The sequence below is a fragment of the Amphiura filiformis genome, chromosome 9 (genome assembly GCF_039555335.1).
Source record: "Amphiura filiformis chromosome 9, Afil_fr2py, whole genome shotgun sequence".
Taxonomy (NCBI): Eukaryota; Metazoa; Echinodermata; class Ophiuroidea; order Amphilepidida; family Amphiuridae; genus Amphiura; species Amphiura filiformis.
Window position 1 is genome coordinate 10127544 of NC_092636.1, and position 24982 is coordinate 10152525.

A 24982-nucleotide genomic window follows, 5' to 3' on the forward strand; every position below is an offset into this window, starting at 1 on the left:
CACCGTCCCGCACGCCGTGTACGTACTGTGTGGTATGAACATCGTGTATGCGTTCGACTAATAATTCCATCGTAATAATCAAGCGCCGAATCCGGCGTTTTATTCAAAATCTCGGATTTTGACAAAACTACAGCACCTAGAGTCTTGATTTTTGCAGGCTATATTGGTTTAATAAAGTACAATTTAATCGTGTAAAAAAATTAATTAAAAAAATTCAGTGAGGGCGTCCTCCTCAGCAAATGTTATAATATGGCTTTAACTCCTCTTTTGCTGAAGGCATTGTCCCCCATCAGTGGAGGTCTGCAATTGTTATCCCGGTTCCAAAACAATATCCCCCTTGAATTGACAAACTTAGACCCATATCATTAACTGATATATTTGCTAAAATTGCTGAGGGTTTCATCTCAAAATGGATTCTTGACGATATTGCTGACAATATTGACATAAACCAGTTTGGTAACATCAGTGGCATTTCTACATCTCATTATCTGATTAATCGTATTCATACAATGTTCCTTGGTTCTGATTCACCTCAAAATATAGGCACTGTGGTCCTTACTGACTTCTCCAAGGCCTTTGACCTTGTTAATCATAATATTGCGATTGACAAGTTATTGGCCTTGGGTGTCAGGGGGGCTATAGTGCCTTGGGTCATCAATTTTCTCAGTGACCGTCGTCAATGTGTAAGATATAATAAAACATTGTCCGATTATGCTCAGTTGCATGCAGGTGTTCCTCAGGGCACCAAAATTGGTCCTATCACCTTCCAGGCGGTCATCAATGATGCGGCTCAGGGCTGCTGCTCTCATTACTGGAAATATGTTGATGATCTTACCTTTGCGGAGAACCGCAACTTTAATGAGGGCAGCAGTCTTCAGGCCGATCTTGATGAGTTCCTTGATTGGTCCTTGAGAAATCAACTTAAATCAAATCCTGACAAATGCCAAGCTATTTACATCTGTTACATGAGAAATCCACCTCCACTCACTGGCCTTAAAACTGGCAACACTTCTCTGAAGTATATGTTCATCATGCCAAAGTTCTTGGTATTTACATCCAGGCGGATCTCAAATGGGATACTCATGTTAATCATATATGCCAAAATGCCAACAAAAGATTGTTTATTTTTAGTAAGTTAAAACGTTTTGGTTTCAACACCACTGAATTGATCACCATTTATTCTTGTTATGTTCGCCCTCTCCTGGAATATGCCGATGTGATCTGGCATTCTTCTCTTACTGCTAAACAAGCCTTGATGATTGAACGTATCCAGAAGAGGGCCTGCAAGATTATATTAGGTTATAACAAGTTCATTTCTTACAAACATGCTCTCAGTACTTCCAACTTGGACCCCTTTCCACTAGGAGGAAAGTCACTGCCTTACTTTTGCTCAGTCGCTTCCATCATGTGAACGCACTAGCGAGCTTCTCCCTCGTAGAAGGAAGGAGGTCCATGGTAGGAGTCTCAGGAATGATGATGAGTTTTCCAGGCTGACAATGCGCACTGAAAGATTCGCCAACAGCCCGGTACCCTACTATATCCATCTTCTCAATAAGTAGGTTGTCTCGCCTCTGGCTTCCATCCTCTTCATTCTCCTGACTCCATCCAAAGTTGTTGTTGTTGTTTTTTTGATTGCTCACATTTTGATATGTCTCATCTGATTGGTCTGTTTTTGTATAATCTTGTATTTCTGTATATTTATATTTATATTGTATTTTTGTAAAACGGTACTCAATTCAGCCTTTGGCTGCGGTGCATCTGTTTAATAAAACCTAAACCTAAACCTCGTGCATTCTCTTTGAATGAATACCACGACCACTTCAGATGAGTAATCGTTCACATGCTTTTGCATTGATCACTGTCACGTACAAAGAAACATAACACCAAATCTGATTTATAATTACTTTGGTAGGATTTAATTTGCATGGTATTTGAATAGCTCTGAATGCAACCTCCTTTTAGGGCAGCTATTCCAACACAAGTTTGTGAATATTTACAAATTCCACTTGACTGACATTTTCTTTAATTGGATGTTCATGCGTGAACGTGAATGTATAACACATATTTATACTGTGTGTGCAATTGTCTAAAGAGCTTTTAATTAAGCTTTTAAGCATATTTAAAAACAGGGGCCTATTTGTAATACATTATGGTATGTGAAACACAATGCCCTACAGGTACTCTTCGTTCAACCACCTGTGTAATGTATGCGTTGGGTTACAAGTATTTAATTACTAGGAAGGAACAAACACATTACGCGCTACTTGAGATTTGTAACCTAGACTAAACTTTCTTGATTAGTTGCTAGTCGTTAATTTTTCACAAAGGATAAAGTATTATAGATACTTATTAATTTCGACACACGACATGTAATTGCAGGTGTTTCTTTGAAGTGTACTTTTCCCCTTCAAATTTCTACAGACTGACTTTCCTATAAACGCAGCTACACCTCAATTAATAAACAATACTGTTTAGTTAACCTATTAATAAGCTAAGAAGGAAATGTTTTAACAGAAATATTTGCGCGTATTGACTAATACATTTATATTAAAGGAATTTACGAAGAAAGATATTTAGAAACCGTCTCCAAATCGGAAATATTTTAATAGAATGAGTACCGTAAAATGGGGTAACTTTGGTCGGTCAAATATATTTTTTTAAATGGTCATATTTTCGTACAGCAATATTGTTTTTTGTCATATTTGGTGTCAATTTGTTAAGAAATATATTTGGAAGAAATGATAGTCGCTCATGTCCAGTTTCCTTGAAGTTTGCGAAAAAATCAGGATTTTTGACCAAAAATGAGCATTTTTGTACATTTTTTTGAGGGAAAATAAAAATCGATATTTGTGAGCAAAAATGTGTGCTTGGTTAATTTTTCAAGGGGTCAAATGTCACCAAAAAAAAAACTTGCCCATATTCAGCGAAGATCAATTTTTTTGATTTTTTTTTTCTTCATGGAATGTAATACTCTGACCAAAGTTGGCCCAAATGCGGGGTAACTTTGGTCAGGCTATTTTTAACCCCTAGGGCACCCTTACAAAATTATTAAAAAATCTTTTTCAACTTCAAGGTGTAGAAAGGCACCCTAATGTCATAAAGAAGAGATAATTAGAAACATAATTGGTTTTGTTTGGAAGCAGTGGTTTAAAAACTCTGAAAAGTGCCCAAAGTTACCCCATTTTACGGTAGTTTTTTAACAATGCAATATGTTGTTCCTGTACGTATTTCTAGTTCAATCGTTTCTTCACAGAATTAATAATGCAATTTAATATTTAATATAAACTGTCAGGAAAGTTTGGATTGTAATTAAAAAGAAACACCTTTTGAATTATGAATGAAGCACTTGGCTCCTTCAACGTTCTATAATTCCTTAATTATCACATAGCACATTTCAAAGATTGTGGATTTAAACCCATGACCCGTGTGTACAACACGGCGCCCTTCGCTCACAATGATTATTGGTATTTTATGAGGCGAACCAGGAACGGGAAAAGTTACATTACCACCCACATTTCTTCCTACATTTTTGGATGCTTTTAGTTAAGAATTGACACGTAATAATTGAAATTATATTCATGCAGAAAAAGCAAATTTGACACACAATTTGTTAATTCGTACGCGCAAAATATGGCATATCTTATTAATTTACTATCGGGAATTTGACATACTATGATGTATACCATTTATAGTAATATGCCATAACCATGATAACAATTCGTACGCAGCTGACATTTTCCGATTCTTATATGCTAATAAATATATATACATGTAGATAAACAGCAATTTCCTTTTGATTACGAGAATAGAATAAATCTAATATTTACTAATATACAAAGTATAGACCTCTGGAAAAGGCAACCGTTACTACTAGTTTCACAGCATACCCTCACTTACGATCATTGGGTATACCGATCATCAGACGGATAATTTGTCATGGTTTCAAGTTAGCACAAATGCATATACATTCTGTGGTGTCAAAACCATGACAAACCTAGCTATTCAGCACAGTCTCTACTCCAAAAGTAGTCGAAAGTGCTCAACCACTATAAATAGTGGGGGCGTAATATAACAAGTATTGTTTTCAGGTGACTAACTTTGGAATTAAAAGTGCTCAAACCCATTACGCGTAAGAAACAAATTTTCTTACGCTCACCTGTAATGGGTTTGAGCACTTTTAATTCCAAAGTTAGTCACCTGTAAAACAATACTTGTTATATTTACTAATATATGTGTCTTTATTGTGGTGCTAGACAGTGTAAGTGCTTTTTTGAAAACTTACTCAAATCGTCTCTTTAAAATGTTGCCAAACTTGATAAGATAACTAGCCTGTGTATCGACCCCGTGGCGAAAAGACATGGAGGCTGTCAAGCCCTAAGTGTATTTACGGTCAACAGACTCAACATTGTCTGAAATCGTAGCATTAGGTGCAAAATATTTAACACAGTGTCACTTGTTGGCGCCTGGCTTGACTTTGTTTATACACGAATATGTTTTACTTCGTGTAAGATGAGCTCAGTGTTCACCTCTTTGAGGTCCTTTGAGATGTACATTGCTTGTCAAGTTACAGCTGTACAAATGAATATTACGAAAACACACACATCAGTGGCAGTTGAGATTGGATTAAGAAATTTTCCTTCCTCTTCAGCCAGAGTCTGACAGTAAAATTGTTTAATTAATTCTTTGTTCTTAGTACTGGTTAGATACGTACACATTCAGTAACGACTAAAATTTCGGTATAAAATAGTGTAAAATTGCGCGAAATGAACCCAATGATTATAAAACTGAAGAAAACATTGGGCTGAACTAAATGGTATCTGGCTCCCGGCATGAATTATTGATTTTAAAAGTAGGTAAAGAGAATCACACAATAGTGACTACGGTGTTAGAGTAAAGCACGAATTCACCAATTAGATTGCAGTGAAGTGTCTGGGATTGAAAAGCACGTGGGCCAGCCTGCAGTATTGATTGGCGGCGGGTTTACATGAAGTTAATTGTCATGTGTATACTCGATTGTTTATCTTGGTCAGTTATCATCTCCTTTAGATGCTGATAAATCGTGTTTATTGCACATTTATCTGTTAGAATTCAATGGTTTTTTTAATAGAATTTTATCGTCCAGACGGGGTGATGCAGCAGAATTTGACACTACTAGATGTAGCTATATTTCAACCGAGCTCGGCACTTAATATGATAAAGATTCACGTACAAACTCAAAGTTTACACACAATAAATTGAACAGTTATATTTAAACCTTAAACCTATATACGGCGATGCATTTTTTCTATGACTGATTTAGCATGTAGCATTTACGTTTACATGTCATGTGTACGGGCATAGCACTTGATGAACACTCAGCGCACATACATACACATGTAAAAATGCTACTGAATTTCGATTGGACTTTGAGACACTTTTTCTCTTCAACCTAGGTCATGCTCATTAACTTAAATGTAAATGTAATTGCCAGCAACACAATTTCTGCTCCGAGGGATAAGACAGTAGTTATTCGTATTGTTTTGAGGTAAACAATCGTAAAATGTCACTTACCAGTACAGACAGGGCCGTCGCTACTGGGGATGATATTTTCTTAACCGGTTCGAAGAGGCTAATCGCAGATAAATATTAAGAAAGTATCTGTAAGTAGGTTTATTTTAGAACAAACCCGGTTTAAAATAATTAATCTGAGAGAAGTCCCGCTGTTTATGACGCGCGATAGATATTACATTTATCATGTTCTTTCAACACATATTTAAGTGCAAGCCTTACAATTGGCTTCTTTAGAAACCAAAAATTACGGGAGATATTCATCATTTTTTACCCCGGTATCCAAAGATTTATCGTCTGAATATCAGATCGTGCATAGCAGATACACGTGTATTGATTTAGTTTCCCTGCCTGTACAATATAATTATTTACCAGGCGTTGTCGCTGTCCCCTAGAGAAGGCATGGACAAATTTGATTTCCCCATTTTCCCCATGTCTTCTTTAGGGTAGGTGCCGTTAATTTCTGGAATAGGCCATTTCATGCAAGTGCGAAAATGACACCAGATGGTAGAGAGAGTTACTATCTGATAAGAAATAAAAACAAAAACTTGGGATCTTTGTGATTAGTATTTTTAATTGTTTATAGAAAATTCTCCAAAGGCCAGCATTTGTATAAATAGGACTAACATGCACTTTGCAAGTTCTTGAAGATTTATGCGCCAACAAGATCCCAAAACAATTACTTCATGTTTAGTTTAATTCTTTTAGAATGTTTTGCATCACGTTTTCAAAAATGATTTATGAATGTTATTAAAACGTATTATGCCCTTTATACAACCCGACATTTTAAACCTTTTCTGTAAAACGTTGGGTGCTTGCTGAGAAAGTACCAAAAACTTAAATTAAAGTTCAGACGAGAAAAAATATTGATTAAAAGAAGAGTGTCAAGTTAAAGCCATATTATAACATTTGCTGAGGAGAACGCCCTCAAAATCTTTTTTTTATTCTGCTTTTTACACGATTGTAATGTACATTAGTCAATAAAGATACTCTGCAAAAATCAAGACTTTAGGTGCTGTAAAAATCCGAGATATTTTGAATAAAACGATGGAACCGGCGTTTTATTATTACGATGGAAATATTAGTCGAACACGTATGCACAGTACGTACACGGCGTGCGGAATACATACACACACACACCCCGAGGATCGTACCGTATTGCAACCGCGGGAGTAACATGCATGGGCGCTAGTAGTAAATTCCAATTGTCTATGCTTTACCTCACTTGTTCGGCTCAAAATTAAAAGGGGACATATCTGACAGTAAAAGCTAACATTTTATGGAAAATAAATACTAATCTATTTTTACAGAAATGGTATAATATGGCTTTAAATTTGCCATAGTTAAACTGTAGTGCGCCCAAACAGTATTCTTGTGTGCGCTAGGCCGTATAATTCAGAAATGCATTTAAAGGGGCATTTCGTGATCCACAGCCTCATCCCCCACTTTTCCCAAAAAAAGTTGAGATTTTTACACCACTGGATAACTCTGGCTACATAATGTTTATGTACCAAATATTTCTTGCAGATTAATTCGTTTAGCAAAAATATCGCCAAATTTGAATTTCGTTCTGGTGCACCAGAACGAAATTACAACACATTGTCTATGGAGCAGTGTAATACACATAATCATGCATAACTCGCAAACGCAAAATCGGAATCAACTGAAATTTTGGAAATAAGCTTTTTTCGTGGATATCTACTGAAAAATGTCATAAAAAGAGGATGCTAGGATCACGAAATCCTCCTTTAAGACGTTTGAAATGTTTTATGACTGCGGACGGTTTTTTTTTATCATGGGCTTTTTTTATTCATGAACTCTAAATTAATATGGAAATAAAATGTATTATTTATTTTCAGTATATTTCAAAATATTAAAGGGTTCCTAGGTTTTTGTTCTACTGGATGCGCACTGCAAAAATTATATTCCAAACAATTTTACGTGGTACAACAAGTTTGACATCCTCGAATATGGTGAAAGACCCTGAGGCTTAGATAATCGGACACAACTTTTGAACTCGAGCACTAAATGAAAACTAAAAATGCCTCTGGTAACCCAGACATTGCTTATGAAAACTGTCACATCATGACACCATGTACATGCAGTGGAATTGTTTAATCATACCACAGATATTGGAACACCAAAGATTTAAAATTATTTGTCAACTTTTAGGAACTAAATTTTCCGTGTTTATGGTGACGTAAAAAGTTCGGATATAGGCCTAATTTAAGAAAAAAATCAAGTTTCTGGGATAAATATTTTTTCTGGGATAAATATTTTTTCTGGGATAAACATTTTTTCTGGGATAATTGCTTTTTCTGGGATAAATATTTTTTTCTGGGAAAAGTATTTTTTCTATGATAAATATTTTTTATAGGGAAAATATTTTTCTCGAAAACTGTATTTTCTGGAAAATAATTTTTTTCTTGGAAAATATTTTTTCTGGGAAAATATTGGCCCTCATGGTACACCGTACAATACTATGTTATTGCTTTTTTTATTGCTTACTTTCAACCCAAATGAGATCTTACATTTTTTACAGCCTGTATATTCATGTTAAAATATGCGTGTAAACGCCATTCAATGCAGCCTCAACTATTTACATTAGGGCAGAAATTCACTGGCTCGTATCATTTGACCATTTTTGACAAAGGGTGTGATTGTGAATTAATAAGACAAGTACACCCGTACATGGGAAGTTCAAGTGCGAGTTCTCAAATGAAGTTAAATGAGCTGTATAGTAGTGCTTGTGGTATGATATTTCTTAATATACATACATGACATTTATATGCTGATGTCCACATTATTCATGTTATTTATCGAAAAACCGCAGAAACACGTAACGTTGGAGTATGATTGGCAAGATCCGAAGATCACTTTGGCAGGAAATAAGACCAGATTTGGTTAAATTCGGCGGCGTACCATTGAAAGTTTTTGCTATATCCAAGGTGAGGTACATACACTCCCAGCAAACACAAAACTGTTTTTTAAATTTTATAAAAAACGTTGTTTAAAAAGTCTTAAAACATTTAAATGTCGGGTTATATAGATTTTGTGTGAAAAAACACTACAACAACATTTTTCAAATGCTGTCACAATGTTTTGTAAAATATTTTTGGCAAACATTTTTGCAAAATATTTTGTCAATACTAATAACAATAATATGTTAGCATGTTTTGCAGCAAGTTTTCAAAATGTATTTTGTTGAATGTCAGTAAAAATGTTTATACACTCTAAACCCGACATTTAAACGTATTCTGCAAACCGTTTTGTGTTTGCTTGGAGTATGTCTGTCGTCAGAGTATATGGTCTGAGTGACCACCGTTACTTTATACACAAAGATTAGCGCTTATAGGGGTGGAGCAATAATTATGTGTACCCCGGGGTGGTGAATTATATGGGGCAAATAATTTTGGCAGACCAAAAGGGGATGGGAGGGGGGGGGGGCAAGTATTTTTGGCAGGTCGAAAAGGGGGGGGGGGGACAAGAGATTTTTGGCAGGTCGAAAGAGGGGAGGGAGGGGCAAGCGATTTTTGGCAATGTTTTGGGCACCGTTTCTATAGTAAAGCCATAATATACGATCTTATGATATGAAATTGGTTAGTTTGTTTTCAAAGCTGATTTTTTGGCATATTTGTAATATTTTCACATGTGCATAACAAACATTATGCGCAGGCCCGACGTAAAGGTATCAGCTGTCTAGTTATCAATTAGACCTTATTAGAGAAAAATAACAAAGGTATGTCAATATTTTGGTGCACTTTCAACTGTCATCTTTGCCTTTTGCAAAACATGCAAATGGAGGGAGGCCTGATTGTTTTAATTATTATTAAAACTCCACTCAGCCAATATTATTCCTAAAATATCGAATAGACACAAGAGGTCCTTTGAAAAACTCATTGGAAGCTATTGTAGGACGCGTTTCGAGTAACCAGAGAAAATGAGAAACTTCTCTGGATTAAAGCCATATTGTAACATTTGCTGAGGAGGATGCCCTCAATATTTTTCAAAATTCAGTTTTTACTGGATTATAATAATGTACGTTATTAAACTAACATACCCAGAATAAAATCAAGAATCTAGGTGCTGTAGTTTAGTCAAAATCCGAGATAACGCAGGAACCGTCGTTTAATTATTACGATGAAAATATTAGTCGAACACTTCCTTGATGTTCATAACACAGTACGTACATGGCGTGCGGGACACTCAACACACATCAAAGGACCGTGCCGTAGCATGACCAATGGAGTGACATGCATTGACGACATCGGCGCTGGTAGTAAATTCCAAGTTTCTTTGCTTTACCTCAGTTGTTTAGCTGAAAATTAAAAGCGAACATGTCTGACAGTAAAAGCTAACATTTTATGGAAATGAAATACAAATGAGGGTGCTATTTACATATAGTTTTAATTTAATTTAGCTAAAGTTATTCCTTACATTTCATAATAAAAGTTTTGTGAAAATGTCCTTGATATTTGTTACTTTTTCTGATGTTTTAATGCCATTATACCAGTGTTTGCCCTTGTAAAGATGAAAATACGATTTAGGATAAATAGCGCCATCCGTGGTCAACTTTTCTTAAAAGACGTAGTTTTACATGCCATCAAACAACCGTGAACAGGTGGTGTGCTCACCATAGCATGTTTGCTAGGTATCTCGGCTCGGTATGGTGTATTTTGTTATCGCAACATTACAGTCAGTTGTACGGTCATGCACAGCGCGTTCGTATTGTTGATCACACACACTGTGGAGGTCACCGTATCGTGAGCATGACCCGAGTTGACCCCAAAAGAAGTACGATTTAAAATCATCATTTTCGGTATTTTGTGTATTTCTATCGCAAATAAAACTTCACAGAAGTGGTTATGAGTATCAAGAAATTGTCAATACCTTTTTATTTTGTGTCATTCTGACTTTTAATTAGGATTTTCAGTACGATTAAAAAAGTCGAAAAATATGTTCAGATTTCAGACATAATCGGTGTTTCAAAACATCAAAATGAACACCAAATTCTTTTCCCTACTACTTGAAACTCCACATAGAGTAACATTGGACTTTCCTTTACTGAAATATTAATTCAGATTTTATTCTAAACCTTTAAGAAAGCGAAGACCACGGTCAACCACCGTCGCCCCATTTCAGTTCTCGATCGGCCGCGGACATGCTGATTTGTTTTGTTTTGATTGACGATAAGCCCGTATTTAACAATGAGCACCGCTCAGTTATAATTGGTAGTAAAATATGATTTGCTAGTTCTTGGGCACATGTAGCTGAACTTTTAAGTATATTTAAACAATATAATTAATAAGATAATATTTTAAGCCAAAATGTTGTTTAATTGCCCCCCCCCCCCTCTGTACCAGCACTGATCTACATTGAAAATTTCTTCTAACTATTGGAAAATAATAATTTTGGGGAGGGGAAATCCGAAATATTTGCCGAGGCTAAAAGTTCGAACTTCACATTTTACTTGGGGCAGTGGTGGGGAGGGGGGGAGAGAGCCCAAGATTGGTGTGAATCCCCACCCCCCTGTACCACTGATCAAAAGATTTCCCCTTTATTTAAATGTCTTCAATCTGCTGATTTCTTGACTCTTTATGAAAAATATTTTCCCTTTACTTCAAATTATTCTAATTAAGCCATGTAGGCCTACATGTAGGCCTACATGTAGTTCTAAATATATCATTTCTTGGTAATTAATAAAAGCTTTTCACCCCGGGGGGGGGGGGGGGGCCAACTTTGATAGAAGTCACAGGTATGTGCCTACCGGTGTCGCGAAAATGGCCTATCGGTACAAAACATTGTTTAAAAAAAAGGAGGTCATTGGGTACAAACAAGAGATGAAAAAGGGTGTCATTGGGTATAAATTTTGGAAAAAAGGGTTATCGGGTAAAAACATTGAAAGAAATTGAGCTAAATTCTATTTCTTGTTCCAAATATGTTCTGGTATACAAATTTGCTGAATAAGAGATTTTTTACGGCATTGTGATGATAGAAAAGGTCATTGGGTAGCCATGGCTAAAAAAGGGGGTCATTGGGTAGTCTGACCTAAAAAAGGGGTAATTGGGTACGACTTTATAAAAAAGGGGTCATCAGGTATTATGAGACTTCAAACAAGGGGGCTATTGACAGGCACATACAGTCACTTCTAAAGTTAGTGCCCCTCCCCCAAGCTTTTCCATGATGATAAATCTTGTTAGGCAATAAAAAAAACCCTGTTCTACGGGTGGACATGGCATGGCTTTACTGTTTCAGTCAAAATAAATTCTACTTTTTCCCCCAAAAAAGCCGATTTTACCATGCGTCTACTTAGCCACAATATGGCTAATTTTACATGCATACAGCAAAAGGTTGGGGTTTTTTAAATCCCATAATGAAAAAATCTGTGTCGGTCGGGACCGTGGAACAGCGTTTTTTTTTCATTGCCTTATTTAAAATTATTCATAACTAGTTCTAATATCATAATTTCTTGGCAATTGATCTGATCTCAAAGCATTTTCCTTTCCTTAGTTTTTCTTCTCAGAAACAATGCAGAGGCAAATGACATTGGTAAAACAAAAACACATCAAACATATTTTATCATCAAACATATATATTATATTTATTGCAAAACACTTTTAGCACACACAAATACAAATTAAAATAAGTACACTTAGGTTAAGAGCTGATGAGATGAATACAAGTATAAAAAATGACTTAGTTTTATCACAAGATGTTGGACTTAATAATGCACACACATTTTTCAATACTGCATAATGGTTAACTGTGAAATGTACAGTTTTGTAAAAACAGAATAAATATAAAAAATAGGCTAAAAAAGTTTGCTTCCAGTAGACGGTATAAAACCAAACAAAATGTAATTGTCTTTTATTTTCTAATTTATAAATTTAGGATTTAAAACAATACTTAAAATGCCAAATATTTATTGTCAAATCAGTGCAGAGCAGGTTTATAAAAATCCTAAGTTTAAAAAACAATTATTCCAAACAATTCATTTCTTAAGTTAAACAAGAATGAGAGAAAAAGGTTTTTGAACAATTTTGTCATTTACTTCCTTGAATATATCTAACTTTCAAAGTTTTTCAAATAAAACTTTTTCTAAAATGTGGACGGTCAAAATTCATAATGTATGCAGCCTACTGGAAACAACCCCCTCCCTTCCCACACACACAACATGCATGTATTATGGCAAGCTTCAAAATATGAAAGTCACAAGTATTATATATTATAACGTTAGTCTTTGGTTTTACAAAAGCACAAAATTGGAAGCATTTCATGAGGTAGGTATACATTTTCCAGAACAAAAGATGTCCTTTATCCAATCAAACACTTCTTGCAGTGTCGATACAGTAATGAAAGACATGAAATTACAACACCAAACTAGTTTCAAATTAAATTATATACAGTGTAACAAAGGCATGATGGGCAAATAGAAATATATTGCATGCTCAGTACAAAAAAAATATATATTTGTTTATGTATGACACTCCTGTACATTTTACCCATAGACAATCTATTGTTGAGGTAACTAACATTAAATGGATAAATTGTTATACTAACAGCTGCTTTTCTCGAGCACCAACATTACCATGTAGCCTGTTGTAAATGAGGTAGTTTCATTCCAATTTTTTACATTATTATGTTTTGATGAATCCAAGTGTGTGAAAATATTGGATCCAAAACATAATAATGATAAAATTGGATGCTTTACGCCCACTATTTATTGGTCTCGCTATGGGTTTTAAAATATTGGACTCGACTGCATCTCGTGCAATATTTTAAAACTCGTAGCTCGACCAATAAATATGGGCTCAATCAATCAAATTTTATATCAAGGTATCAAAACCACAAGTTTTATGATGTCCTAAAAACTATCCGTGCTTTCACCAGGATGCTGACCGCGTCACATCCCGTAAGTGTGAAATGTCAACATTTTAACCAGAAAAATCAACTTTGACCAATATTTCATTTTAAACTAGTTTTTGATAAGAGACCATTAACAAAGGACTTGCGTTCATAGGGACATCATTAAACTTATTGTTTGGAATGAATTGTATTCAATTGTTAATTTTTCTAGCAGCTGCTTTTCTCGAGCACCAATATGTAGCCTCTGTCTTAATGAGGGTGTTCATTCCAAACTTTTCAAACTACTTCCATTAATGGAATAAATCGTTTTAAACAGCTGCCTTCCTCGAGCACCAATATTACCACGTAGCCTGTTTCAAACACCTTGTAGTTTCATTTACAAGATTTCATAACACATACTTATATACAATATTTAAAGTGAAAGTACAGACTTCAAATGTATATGGTAATTGGTAGTTTTAGGCCCTGGCATATGACATTCCATATCATGGGACATTCTGCTTAGTCATCTGGAATCCATGTAAAACTTACAATAAGGATGGATGCCTGCCTTCCGACACAACCATCTCTTGTCTTACAATTATTACGGCAAGTATCATATATTGTAACTACATGTGTAACTTCTCAGTTAAAACTCCTCTTCATCACTACTTACATCACTGCATGTATATTGAACAGGCTGAAACACATTTTCGTCATTGTCACATTCACTCTGTATTTCATCCTCACAACTATCATCCATTTCCTCATCAGACTCGCTCTCCTCACCACCTTCGTCATCAGAGTCGCTATCAGATTCATCATTAAAATCTGGTTGGTCAATTGAGACCAGCGGCTCGTTCTCCTCATCACCTTCGTCATCAGAGTCGCTATCAAATTCACCATTCAAATCTGATTGGCCATTTGAGACCAGCGGCAACTGTTCTGGCAAAGACTGGGAGGTGCTTGAACTGCTCGAGTCCAACACTTCTGATGGTGATTGTGATGAGGTCATTGAATTACTAATGTTGGATACGTTGTTTAGATTTTTACAGTCATTACATCTACAAATTCCTGGTTTGCAAAGGTTTCCAGCCTTTTTACATTTACATCTTTTGTTTACACATTTACTCTTAGCACATCCACATCCTCTTGTCAAATATAGAACATTACTCCTTATATTTGCTATATTTGCCTCTGAATCCCATTTAATTGACACATTTCCATCACTTGCCACTTCCCACCCATGATCGCTTAATGAAGGATAGTCAAAATCACAATTGGCTGCATCACCCCACACACTGCTGACCCAGCAAGAACGTAGCCAATGAAAACAAAGGGCATCATTGGATGGAAGTAACTCATCTTCAAATGTCGCTATCCATGATGCCTCCCTTATTATATCTAAAAACTTGCGATGTTGATCAAGCAAGGATGTGGACTCCGACTCACACGCGTGAAATAGGTCTTCTGGTTTGTCATATTTTGAGTTTGACAAAGAGCTTTTATTTGCTAGAAAATACACAGTGCCAACAAGTCTGTAAAATGCAAGCATACCAAGTTCGTGTTGATTTTGATTTCTACTAGTGCATGCTAAGCTTCCTCTCACACTTGCTAAAGAGCTGCCACTTATAAAGCCCGCATGCTGAAAAAAAAGCTCTGTAAAATCGACCTTTTCCCTGTTTGGCAAAATATGACACAAAGTCGCACCCAGAGCATATGTAAAGAGTTTGCAAAATTTTACCAATATCCCCTTTTGCAAGTGAAGCCAAATATTCATCATTTGTAAGGGCTTTGTGCAAAGTATTGAGATTAAGATATGAAACATTTGGAACTTGGCGAAATTCAATAAAAACATGCTTGGTTTTAAAGTCTGGAAATAATGGGAGCCCAACCATGGCAATGTCACGATCCACTGAACGAATGTGTATTGTTGTACATGTAGTATCAATGACGTGTAAAAAAATTTGCGTATCAGATTCTTCATGGTTGGTCTGAAACACATAGGGAGACACACCTGATGATGTTACACACATGGTGACAGGTGTATCTAATCCTACTGCACGATGAAATCCACCAGATACAACAAACTTTTCACAAGATGAATTCATTAGTAATGGCTGGACAAGAGCTATGAATTTATGAAACAAATAGTTACATAACAAATGTTTGTTGCGCCTTGTTTTTTAAAAAAGCTTGCCAACTTTTAGGCACATGAATTTCATCCGAAATTACATCAAACCTTCCGTCTGCATCTTCATTATCCCTACGTTTTTGTTCAAAAACTTTTGGCGATAGACCTTGAGTCCCAGCTTGATCAAAAAGAATACGAACATCTTTGTAACCCTTATTTATGAAAGGTAATATAGCAGAATTCACAAGAAAAACAGCATAATCACGAAATGTCTTGCAACCAATTGGTGAACGATAAATGAGATTCATTCCTTCTGCAATTAAACAACAATTTGACATGGGTGATATCTTGTGCACAATAGGTTGGTATTCTTCAGCGGTATAACGTTTTCTGAAAATTTTATATATGCCACTCTTCACACCTTTGTTAGGAATGCCTTCCACGGTGCATATTGCTCTTGGTGTTTCTAAAATTTGCATATTATCATGAGCCAAGGAGTAGCCCCTTTAAGCAAATTTATAGATCTCTTGTGGCACAAGGTGACTAGTTTCTTTTCTTTTCCAAATTACGGACATACGTTTTGTTATTCTCTTAACTGCAAAGGTGTGGAGATTCTTTTTTCTTTCAACGTCCTCTGAAATGCTGGACTCCCTGAGAATTGAAGTTTTCACATAACTGTTAAATGAGTTAAAACCAATTTTGCCATAATTCATTAGGTCTTTTTCAATATCTTTTGAAGCCTGTTGCTTAGAAAAGGCTTTATACAACATGGTTAGACCTTCATGCTGATCAAAAATGAAAGACCTTTCAAATTTTGAAGCATAAGCAAGCACTAGTTTTTGTTCATTTTTTATCACTGAATGTGAATAGTCACGTTGTATTCGATTTTTCCGCAAAGTACAAAGTTGTCTGAAATAATTACTCATAACACGTGCTTGAAATTGTAAAGTGCGCACTAACTTGTTTATCTCAAGCGGAGGACTTCTCGTTATGACAGCCTTTGTGTCCTTGTTAATAGTGCACTCATGACACTCATCAGCAGCCACACATGAATAATTTGTGCCTGTTATGCTTGTGGCAAATCCACCCATTTGAAAGTGGCGCAAAATATATTCGGGCAGTCCAGCTATTTGATTAAGATGAATTGGAATCATTTTGGCATAATTGTACCTATCAAAGGCGTGAAAAAAATGACCAATTTTCTTGAGCCCAGCTAAACGCATTGTCCAATTTCGTGCCCGTATGCCTATGAACAATTGTATGTATGAAAACACATCCTCTGTTAAAAATCTGTCCCAGAATGCAAACGTATTGTATTTGGCAGACATGGATAAACGCCACTCTTCAAATTCTGCAATCAAGCCTGGAAGTAGCTGTAATTTCAGCTCTTTTTGACTCGCAAGAAATTCCTGTATGTTAGTAAAATCAGCATCTGCCCTTCAAGTTTGTTTAAAACACCAGAAATAACTTTAGTTACCTCATCTGATGTCATTGCACAAACTGTCTCCTTTTGCTCTCTTTGCTTCAGGAAAACTTTCAGTTGGTAAATATACAGAGCTTCAAAAGTTTGAAGCAAAAACTTGTGAGTTCTTTTAAAATTACCACAGGTTTGCAATTTTTGATATGTCATGCTTTGATGTCGCAGTTTAGCAATATCTTTTAATCCTGCTTCCCAGAAGACCTTCATAATTACTTCTTGAAAATTCTTTAAAACGTGCCAATCCCCTAAGTAAGGTACTACCCAATCTAGCCCACTTCCATATTTCAATTTAAGTTTCATGAGGTAATAAAAGGTTTTTAGGTCTCCTACTATAATCATGTGATTAACTCTTTTGGACACTTCAAATTTACCATGCAAATCATTCAAGACCTTAGTTAGAGTATCTAAAGAATCTGCCTTCTCATTATATATCTGAACATATGCCAAGTTGGACTTTTCACAATGCTGAGGTTGTTCCATTGCAAATTTGCACTTCAGGTTTGGTAGTAACACTGAAAGATTATGTTTTAAAATGGAAAACCGTTCAAGCATATACAAAAACAATTCTGACTTTAGATTGGCACCAGCTAACTTTTCAGAGATTGATTGCTGAAATGAGTCGAAAGATCGTCTTTCATGAATAAATGTTTTGAAAAATGGTCGATTGACAAAGTATGTAGGCTCGTCCGTGGAAACAGGCTGATGGATCAAAACAGACCCATCTGCGCTAGATACTTGTCCCTCATTTCCACTTTGATCAGCATTTTCCTCAATTCCAATAGGATTACTATACTTCAAACAATCATAAAGTGTCACTGGATGAGAAACACTGTACAAACTTAACCAATCTGACAAAGACTGAACTTTCATAATTTGCTGATTGCTATCAGCTTGACTAAGAATAGCATGTGATGGCTGACACAATAAATCATAATGCCCAGGTTGATTTTCAGAATCAGGTGTGTACAGAACACACAATGGTTGTTTATCTTGAAAAAAATTCAATGGATAAATTGCAGTTTTATGGTATTCAGATTGAAATATCTGGTATACATGAATTTGCACCTGCATCAGGTAAGCTGCTGTAACAACTTCAAGTAAGTGGGCGTAAGTACCTGAATTTCGATTTTCATGCACACGTGATTCTAAATCACTTGAAAATTTACCCGATGCACATTCTAGGTACAATTTTTTTATTTTTTCTGGCAACAAAGACAGTACCCGTGTATTACCTGAACTTTCAAGTATATCACATATTTCACTGCGAATTCCGTCTGCAAGAACAGTTTCTAAATCAAACAAATTTTGATCAAGTGGAACACCAAACAAGTTTCTTGAACACTTCAATAACTGCAGACAACCATGAACAGCAAGGCAGCGGTAAAAACAACGACCATCTCCAAACACCTTTACATTAACAAGATCAAGAATTTCTCCAGGACCCATAATCTGACTTACAGGCAATGGCTGCTGTGCCATCACCGATGTACCGTGCCAACTACGTCCGATGCTGTCTGCTGTTACTGCAGCGTAGGGAGAGAGAGAATCCACATTGTCAACACTCACTATTGTAAAGCTCTTTGGATTCAGGGACTTCAGTGGTTTATCTACTTTTTCCACAACCTTCAGAAAATTTGTGAGTGCCTGATCACTAGCACACACTCCCAACCGATTGCACACTGAAACAAGTTTTGGTGAATTAGATAGACGTTTAATTATATTCGTATGAATAATATGAAACGGATATTGATTGTCGTTATTCATTATGAAATGCATATTAAATATCAAGAAAATACGACGCACAAATCGCAGATGAATATGATCATTACTTAAATCACCTAATTGCAAATGCTTTGTCCAGGTGAAATCTGCAGATTTAAATAACTTCTTTTCTTCAGAATTGAACGTCATTAAACAAATCATATTCCACACCATTGGGTCAACTGAAGTAAGAACATTTTCAAAATTGATTTCACCTAGATCAAGACGATTAGACATATTTTTGTAATGATTATTGACTCTGGTAGCTTGTTTTCTTATTCTCTGATTGAAATCAAGGGATGCACAATATACAGTTGAATTTTTGTTCGATTCCAATTTGGTATCTGAAAGACCTTGTTTACCAGAGTCTGGTACATCATCTGTCTTTTCCCATCTTGTTTGAAAAAGAAGTTTGTGTAGCACATGCTTTAAGTCACAATTTTTGTATGTTAGCATGATACTCATGTTTGTAGCTTTGGTGTCATGTTCATCAAGCAATTTGTCAAATTTTCTTCGGATCCCTCCAAGCAACCAACGCCTTGATTTTGGAATGGGTGACACATCGTCCTGTACCATGCCCTGTTTTTGTGAAGTTCAGCAACTATTGATGCATATATCTCCTGCACCTCAACAAATAGAATGGATTTATCATCTTTAAAAACTTCACATATATATTTGCATACCTCATTCAGGGCCTTCTCATGAAATATATCATTTGGAGAGGAACCTACATCTTGCGAATTAACATGATCCAAAGATAACAAAACATCATCAAGAGATTTAAACACTCTTGGTTTCATGACTAGCCAATAGCAGGTGCTACACAAAATGCTGTTTTCATTTAGAACAATATCATCATAAACTTGTCGTAAACGATGAGTAGCTGTGGTAACGTCAATTTTTAGTGTGTGGCGCTTGTCTTTTTTACCGCGAAGTTTACAACGGCAAGAATCACAAATGGAATCATTTTGGTAACTATAATGTACCATGAAATGACGTTTACACACAGCAACAACATCATCTACATGTAAATTTACTTCGTCAGGGAGAGAAAAGATAAGTTTAAAATCAGCCAAATTGGAAACAGTTAATCTACTTGTGGCTTCATGGTCACAATTTGGTGAAAAACACAAACCTAAATTCAATTTTTGGGATCCTGAAACCCTTTTTTTCGGTGATACCATCTTCTTTGATGCCTCTCTACATCTATTACAAATACAGTCCAGAGGATTGATCTGGATTCCTTTGTTTTGTGCTCTGCCTAACACTCGCTTGTATAAATCTTTTTTTTGGTCCATGGTAGCTAAATGAAAGTATTTAGTGGGTGCATGATCCTTACAAAACACACATGGTCCACACTTTGTTTTGCCACATGCACTAAGTTTTGGTTTTTTTGGAGTGGGGTCAAATAGAGACTTTTTGCTGAACTTCTTTTCCTTGGGGATCTTACCTGAGTGCGCGGTGACCGCCGAGGTGAAAGAAGTCGCGGGGACTTTCGAGGTGTGACACTATAGTTTGTGTCATCCTCAGATTTCCTTTTTCTTACCCCTGCAAATTATTAATATAACATGATAAAAAGAAATGAAACACAATTACAATGTTGGCAATGTCTCTGGTAAGTGTTCTTGATGGCAATTCATGTGCTTCAGTACCCGATGCCACAGGCGATGTTGTTGGCGATGGAGACGGCTGAGTTGTTGCTGGCGATGGAGACGGTTGAGTTGTTGCTGGCGATGGAGACGGGTGAGTTGTTGTTGGCGATGGAGACGGTTGAGTTGCAGATGGTTGAGTTGTGGATTCTTCAGTTGTTGGAGTACATGTAGCGGCCACTGGCATGATTGGTGATGTCCGAGTTGTTGTCCTTGATGATGGGACTTTCATCTGTAAAGAAAACATGTGAAATCACTAAATAAATAACTCAATCAAAGCAATATTTCAGCTGTAGGTACTTTCATTTTATGAATCAGGTGATGTCTTACGACGTCTTATTTACAGGCAGAAGAGTCACTTTCCGAGCTGAGTTGGTCAGTTAGGAATTTTGTAATGGAAGTGTTTAAATTACACTAACTTTTAAGATTTTTCGCAAACATATTTTACAAAGTTCTTTTGAATGTTCCAAATTATTTCTCTAATTATTTGTCAAAAAATTTCAAACACTTTGATGGAGTAAGTAACATAAAATTCTGAAGGCGTCACCTGCCAACCCATTTTCGATGTTTTGAATATCTTGTGACTGCAATAGGTTGAGCATTCAAATATATCTGCTTAGAAAAACAACCACTTAATTTTGATAAAATCGACATGTCGATACTTTAATTATGATGTTTTAAAATAATTGAGTACTCGATTAAAAGAAAAATCAATTATTTTTGTATAAATCTAAATATCGCTGAAGCCTACACCTGGATGAGTTGGCACGTGTAAAGCTGGGTATACAATTATACATAAAAGTATCATTTTGCCCTGTATAAAAATGAATTTGAACCAATCAAAATAACACAGAAAAAAAAAATGAGACTATAGGCCTACCTTTCTCTTCTTTTTTCTTCTGCGTTTTCTTCTTGCCTTCTCTGTACGTCTTCTACTCCTCTTCATGGAATTCTTATGCTCCACGTATTGAGTACGAACTGATGGTAGCTTCATCTTCGCCTTAGGTTCTGTAATTCTGTGCGCATACAGACCAGCATACACAGGGTTGACAACAGGCTTTATTTCTCCAATGAAGGCAGTACATGATGAAGTTGTTGGTGTGGTCTGGTGTAAACCTTCTGTTGGCACTGGTTTCTTTGTAAACTGCAGGCATGGCCTTGTGTACTTGCACCTCTCTGCGCTTTCACGCAAGTACTGCCGCCTCTCCCTTGCCTTCTGCTTACCCGTCTTCATTCTATTCAGAGGCGGTATCATTGATGGAGAGTATGTGTAGGTTGGTGTCCCATTACAAACTCTCATAACCTCATCTGTAATGTCTGCAGCAATTTCCAATATCCATCTCTGTTGAGATGGATGAAATCTCCACCAAAGTCATGAAATTGGAGGCTTTCACCTGCAAACGAGGGAGTATAGCCTATTTCCCTGCAAAGGGCTCGTACCTGAATGTTAAGCCACTTCCCTCCTTCGTTCAATGCACTGCTATCAAAACGCTGTAGAATATTGTTTATCATTAATATTGCCTCTGGATATAGGCATTTTACCAGTTTGGCGAGGTCGCGGAGTTGCCTGATTGTACGCGACACAAGCTGACGTTCAAGCGTGTTTGTGCCAACGTGGATAACAACAGCGTCTGGTTTTAGTTCTTTTAAAATGTCCCAGTCATAGCAAATGGCATCACACAGCGTTAAGACAGTTGCACCGGGTTTGCAAAACACATCTGCACGAACCTGGTCCAATATGGCAATGTCTTCTGCCAGGTATTTGGTCAGGGAGTCGCCGAAAACAACAACATGCGGTGACCCCGACCCCGGCGAAGACCTGTAAAGTATAATACAAAGAAAATTTGTTAGTTTCCATACGCCTATTGACGGCAACTTTTGATGACGTTATTAACATCAATGAAATGAAATGAAATCAAATTAATTTGGTTCTAGGAATTGCCCCAAATTACAATTAAATCTGAAGTCATCTGGGGAAGGGGGGCACCACAGGCCCAAAGTTTTGGCATGTATTATAATCATAATCCAATGGGCTGCACAATCATCAAAAGGCAGCTATTCTTAATACAGAGATTTACAGTACACAATAATGGCTGCCATTTGCATAGTTGGTTACAGTGGGCATGTTAGGCCCTTTTATAGCCCCGCATCATATTATTTAGCAGATGACATCCGTTGACCGTCTGCAATGCTGCTAAATTTAATAGCTGCCGTATGTGTCTTATATAAACACCGTATTGGTCAAGGCATATACATGCCTGCCAACATTGAAAACTAAAACAAGAGCCAATAATATAGACTGACCAATAGAGCTAAGTGAGTGGAGCTTTTTAGCACCAGGGTCTAGGGGCCAACTTAGGACCCTGGCGGGGGTAGTGAGGGGGCCAAAAATATTATAAAAATAGAAGTTATACAGTGTAGACCCTACATTACTTGTTATTCAATGTTAGAACAAAAAAATACTGCTACGCTAAGTAGCAGTTTTTCCTGGTTCCAAGTTCCAACCTTAAGGTCTATAAGTTAACTGCTATACCGGTACATGTATAAATTCTCAAGTACCGGTATATATTTCTCATGTTATGACACATTTGACATAGGGCAGCTATTAAATTTTGTAACATTGCAGAAGGTTAATAAGTGTCATTTGCTAAATAATATGATTTGTGACTATAAAAGGACATAACATACCCACTATAACCAACAATGCAAATGGCAGCCATTATTGTGTACTGTAAATCTCTGTATTAAGAATAGCTGCCTTTTGACGATTGTGCAGCCAATTCCAGAATACTATATAATACATGCTAAAACTTTGTACCCGCGGTGGCCATTCTAGATGACTTCCGATTAAATTTGGAGGTAAATATTTTAGCAAGTGGAACAATTTTTATCTAATGATGAGGGGCTCTGCCCGGGACTGATGCTGGTCGTCCGGTAGACCGGTACCAAAAAAGGAAGTAAAAAAAAAAAAAAAAAAAAAACCCCAACTATTGCAACTAATAATAATTTTAAACAAATAATTATTGTTTCATAAAATTAAAAGAAAAAAAGAAGGAAATCGGAAGAATCAAGTAATCCAATTTTTTTTTTTTGGGGGGGGGTTCAAACTTCAAAAATGTTGACAGGAATGCATAGACCCAAGTTCCAATGTCTGAGTGATGAGAAGAAATTAATTTTATTAATTAAATTAATGAAATGCACAGCTGCCTTGTTGGTATATTAATGTTTTTTAATTCTCAAGTATTTCTCATGTAATGAGCACATAAGGCAGCTATTAAATTTTGCACCATTGCAGAAGGTTAATATAGTGTCATTTGCTAAATAATATGATTTGGGACTATAAAAGGACCTGACACATCACTGTAACTAACAATGCAAGTGGCAGCCATTATTGCATACTGTAAATCTATGTATTACGAATAGCTGCTTTTTGACAATTGTGCAGCCAATAGCAGTATAATATAATACATGCTGCCAGCGGTGGACCCTTCAGTCCCTTAGATGACTTCCGATTTAATTTGAATTTGGTGTAGGTTAGGGGTGTCATTTTTGGGTAATTTTTAATTTTGTGCCGGGTACCCGGCGCATTATTTAAGGCGGGTTACGCGGGTAATAGAAATTGAAAAAAAAAAAATCAAATTCTTTTTTTTTTTTTTTCTAATTTTTTTCTAATTTTTTTGTCGGATTTGTAGTGTCCTTGGACCTAGACCTAAATGCTAGGACCATTCATGGTTGACCTAAAAAATAAAAATTGCACAATGCTTTGTGTTTTTTATGAAAATTGGTACTTCGTTTTCATTCATGTCATACTAATATCAAAATGCATTGAATTTGAATGCATTTTTTTTAAATTTCAGGCACCCAGGCAGGGTATTGCCTGAAAATGCCAGCCTTAGTGTAGGTTTTATTTTAGCAAATAGAACAATCTCTATCTAACGTCTACAATTGGGCGGTCTTGCCTGAGACTGACCACTGCTGACACTGGCCGTCCGGCACCAAAAAAAAAAAATTCAAAGTTTTCGGAGAGTTAAGCGAACATGAGGGATCAGGGAATAGGCTATGGGGTATACACCGAAAATCTTTTTTGGATTTTTTTTTTGCTCTTTTTTATGATGAATAAAACATTTGTGGGGAAAAACAATCAAAAAAAATTTAAAATTTTTTTAGTGCCGGTCGGCACCGATCCGTGCCGGTTACCCCAGACTGGCGCGGCTATTACCCTGCCGGGGATATCCCCCGATCACTTGCATTCACTTGGACTTACGCAATTTTCGAACCCAACACTAAAGTCTAAAATCAGGTAAGCTACTACAAACCCCTACAACGTCGTTAACCCTGCTTAAGTGCCAGCTACATACAAAAAAGGGCCCCCGAAGCATGTATTAATCGCAGTGGCGGTGCCACGGGGGATATTCCCCAGACCCTGTCAGAACTCTTGCCCCCTGTTGCCCCAGAAAAAAAACCCAAAGTTACGAAAAATTTCCACTTTTTGCTGTAATTTTGCGCACAATTTGTTGATTTCGCCCCCCTGAAATTCACTTTGCCCCCCCCCCCCCCGGCCCCCCT

The 24982-nt window shown here is 36.5% G+C and overlaps 1 protein-coding gene across 1 annotated transcript; it reads right to left on the reverse strand.

Moving 5' to 3' along the window:
* Positions 1-18214: 18214 nt before the first annotated feature.
* LOC140159961 (uncharacterized) lies at positions 18215-23136 on the reverse strand. Its single transcript, XM_072183229.1, has 4 exons — positions 23105-23136; positions 21959-22235; positions 21297-21758; positions 18215-20648 (listed from the first exon to the last, which is right to left on the reverse strand). The coding sequence occupies exons 1-4, from the start codon at positions 23134-23136 to the stop codon at positions 20310-20312; spliced, it is 1110 nt and encodes a 369-aa protein (XP_072039330.1). The 3' UTR covers positions 18215-20309.
* Positions 23137-24982: the final 1846 nt, after the last annotated feature.

Excerpts from the sequence above, each read along its gene's own strand:
- LOC140159961 (XM_072183229.1), bottom strand. The coding sequence starts at position 23,136 with ATGGCTGCCATTTGCATTGTTGGTTATAGTGG. Across the intron at positions 22,236-23,104 it reads TGCATTGTTGGTTATAGTGG|GTCTTCGCCGGGGTCGGGGT; the intron begins GTATGTTATGTC and ends TATACTTTACAG. Across the intron at positions 20,649-21,296 it reads GAAGAAAAAAGAAGAGAAAG|ATGAAAGTCCCATCATCAAG; the intron begins GTAGGCCTATAG and ends TTTTCTTTACAG.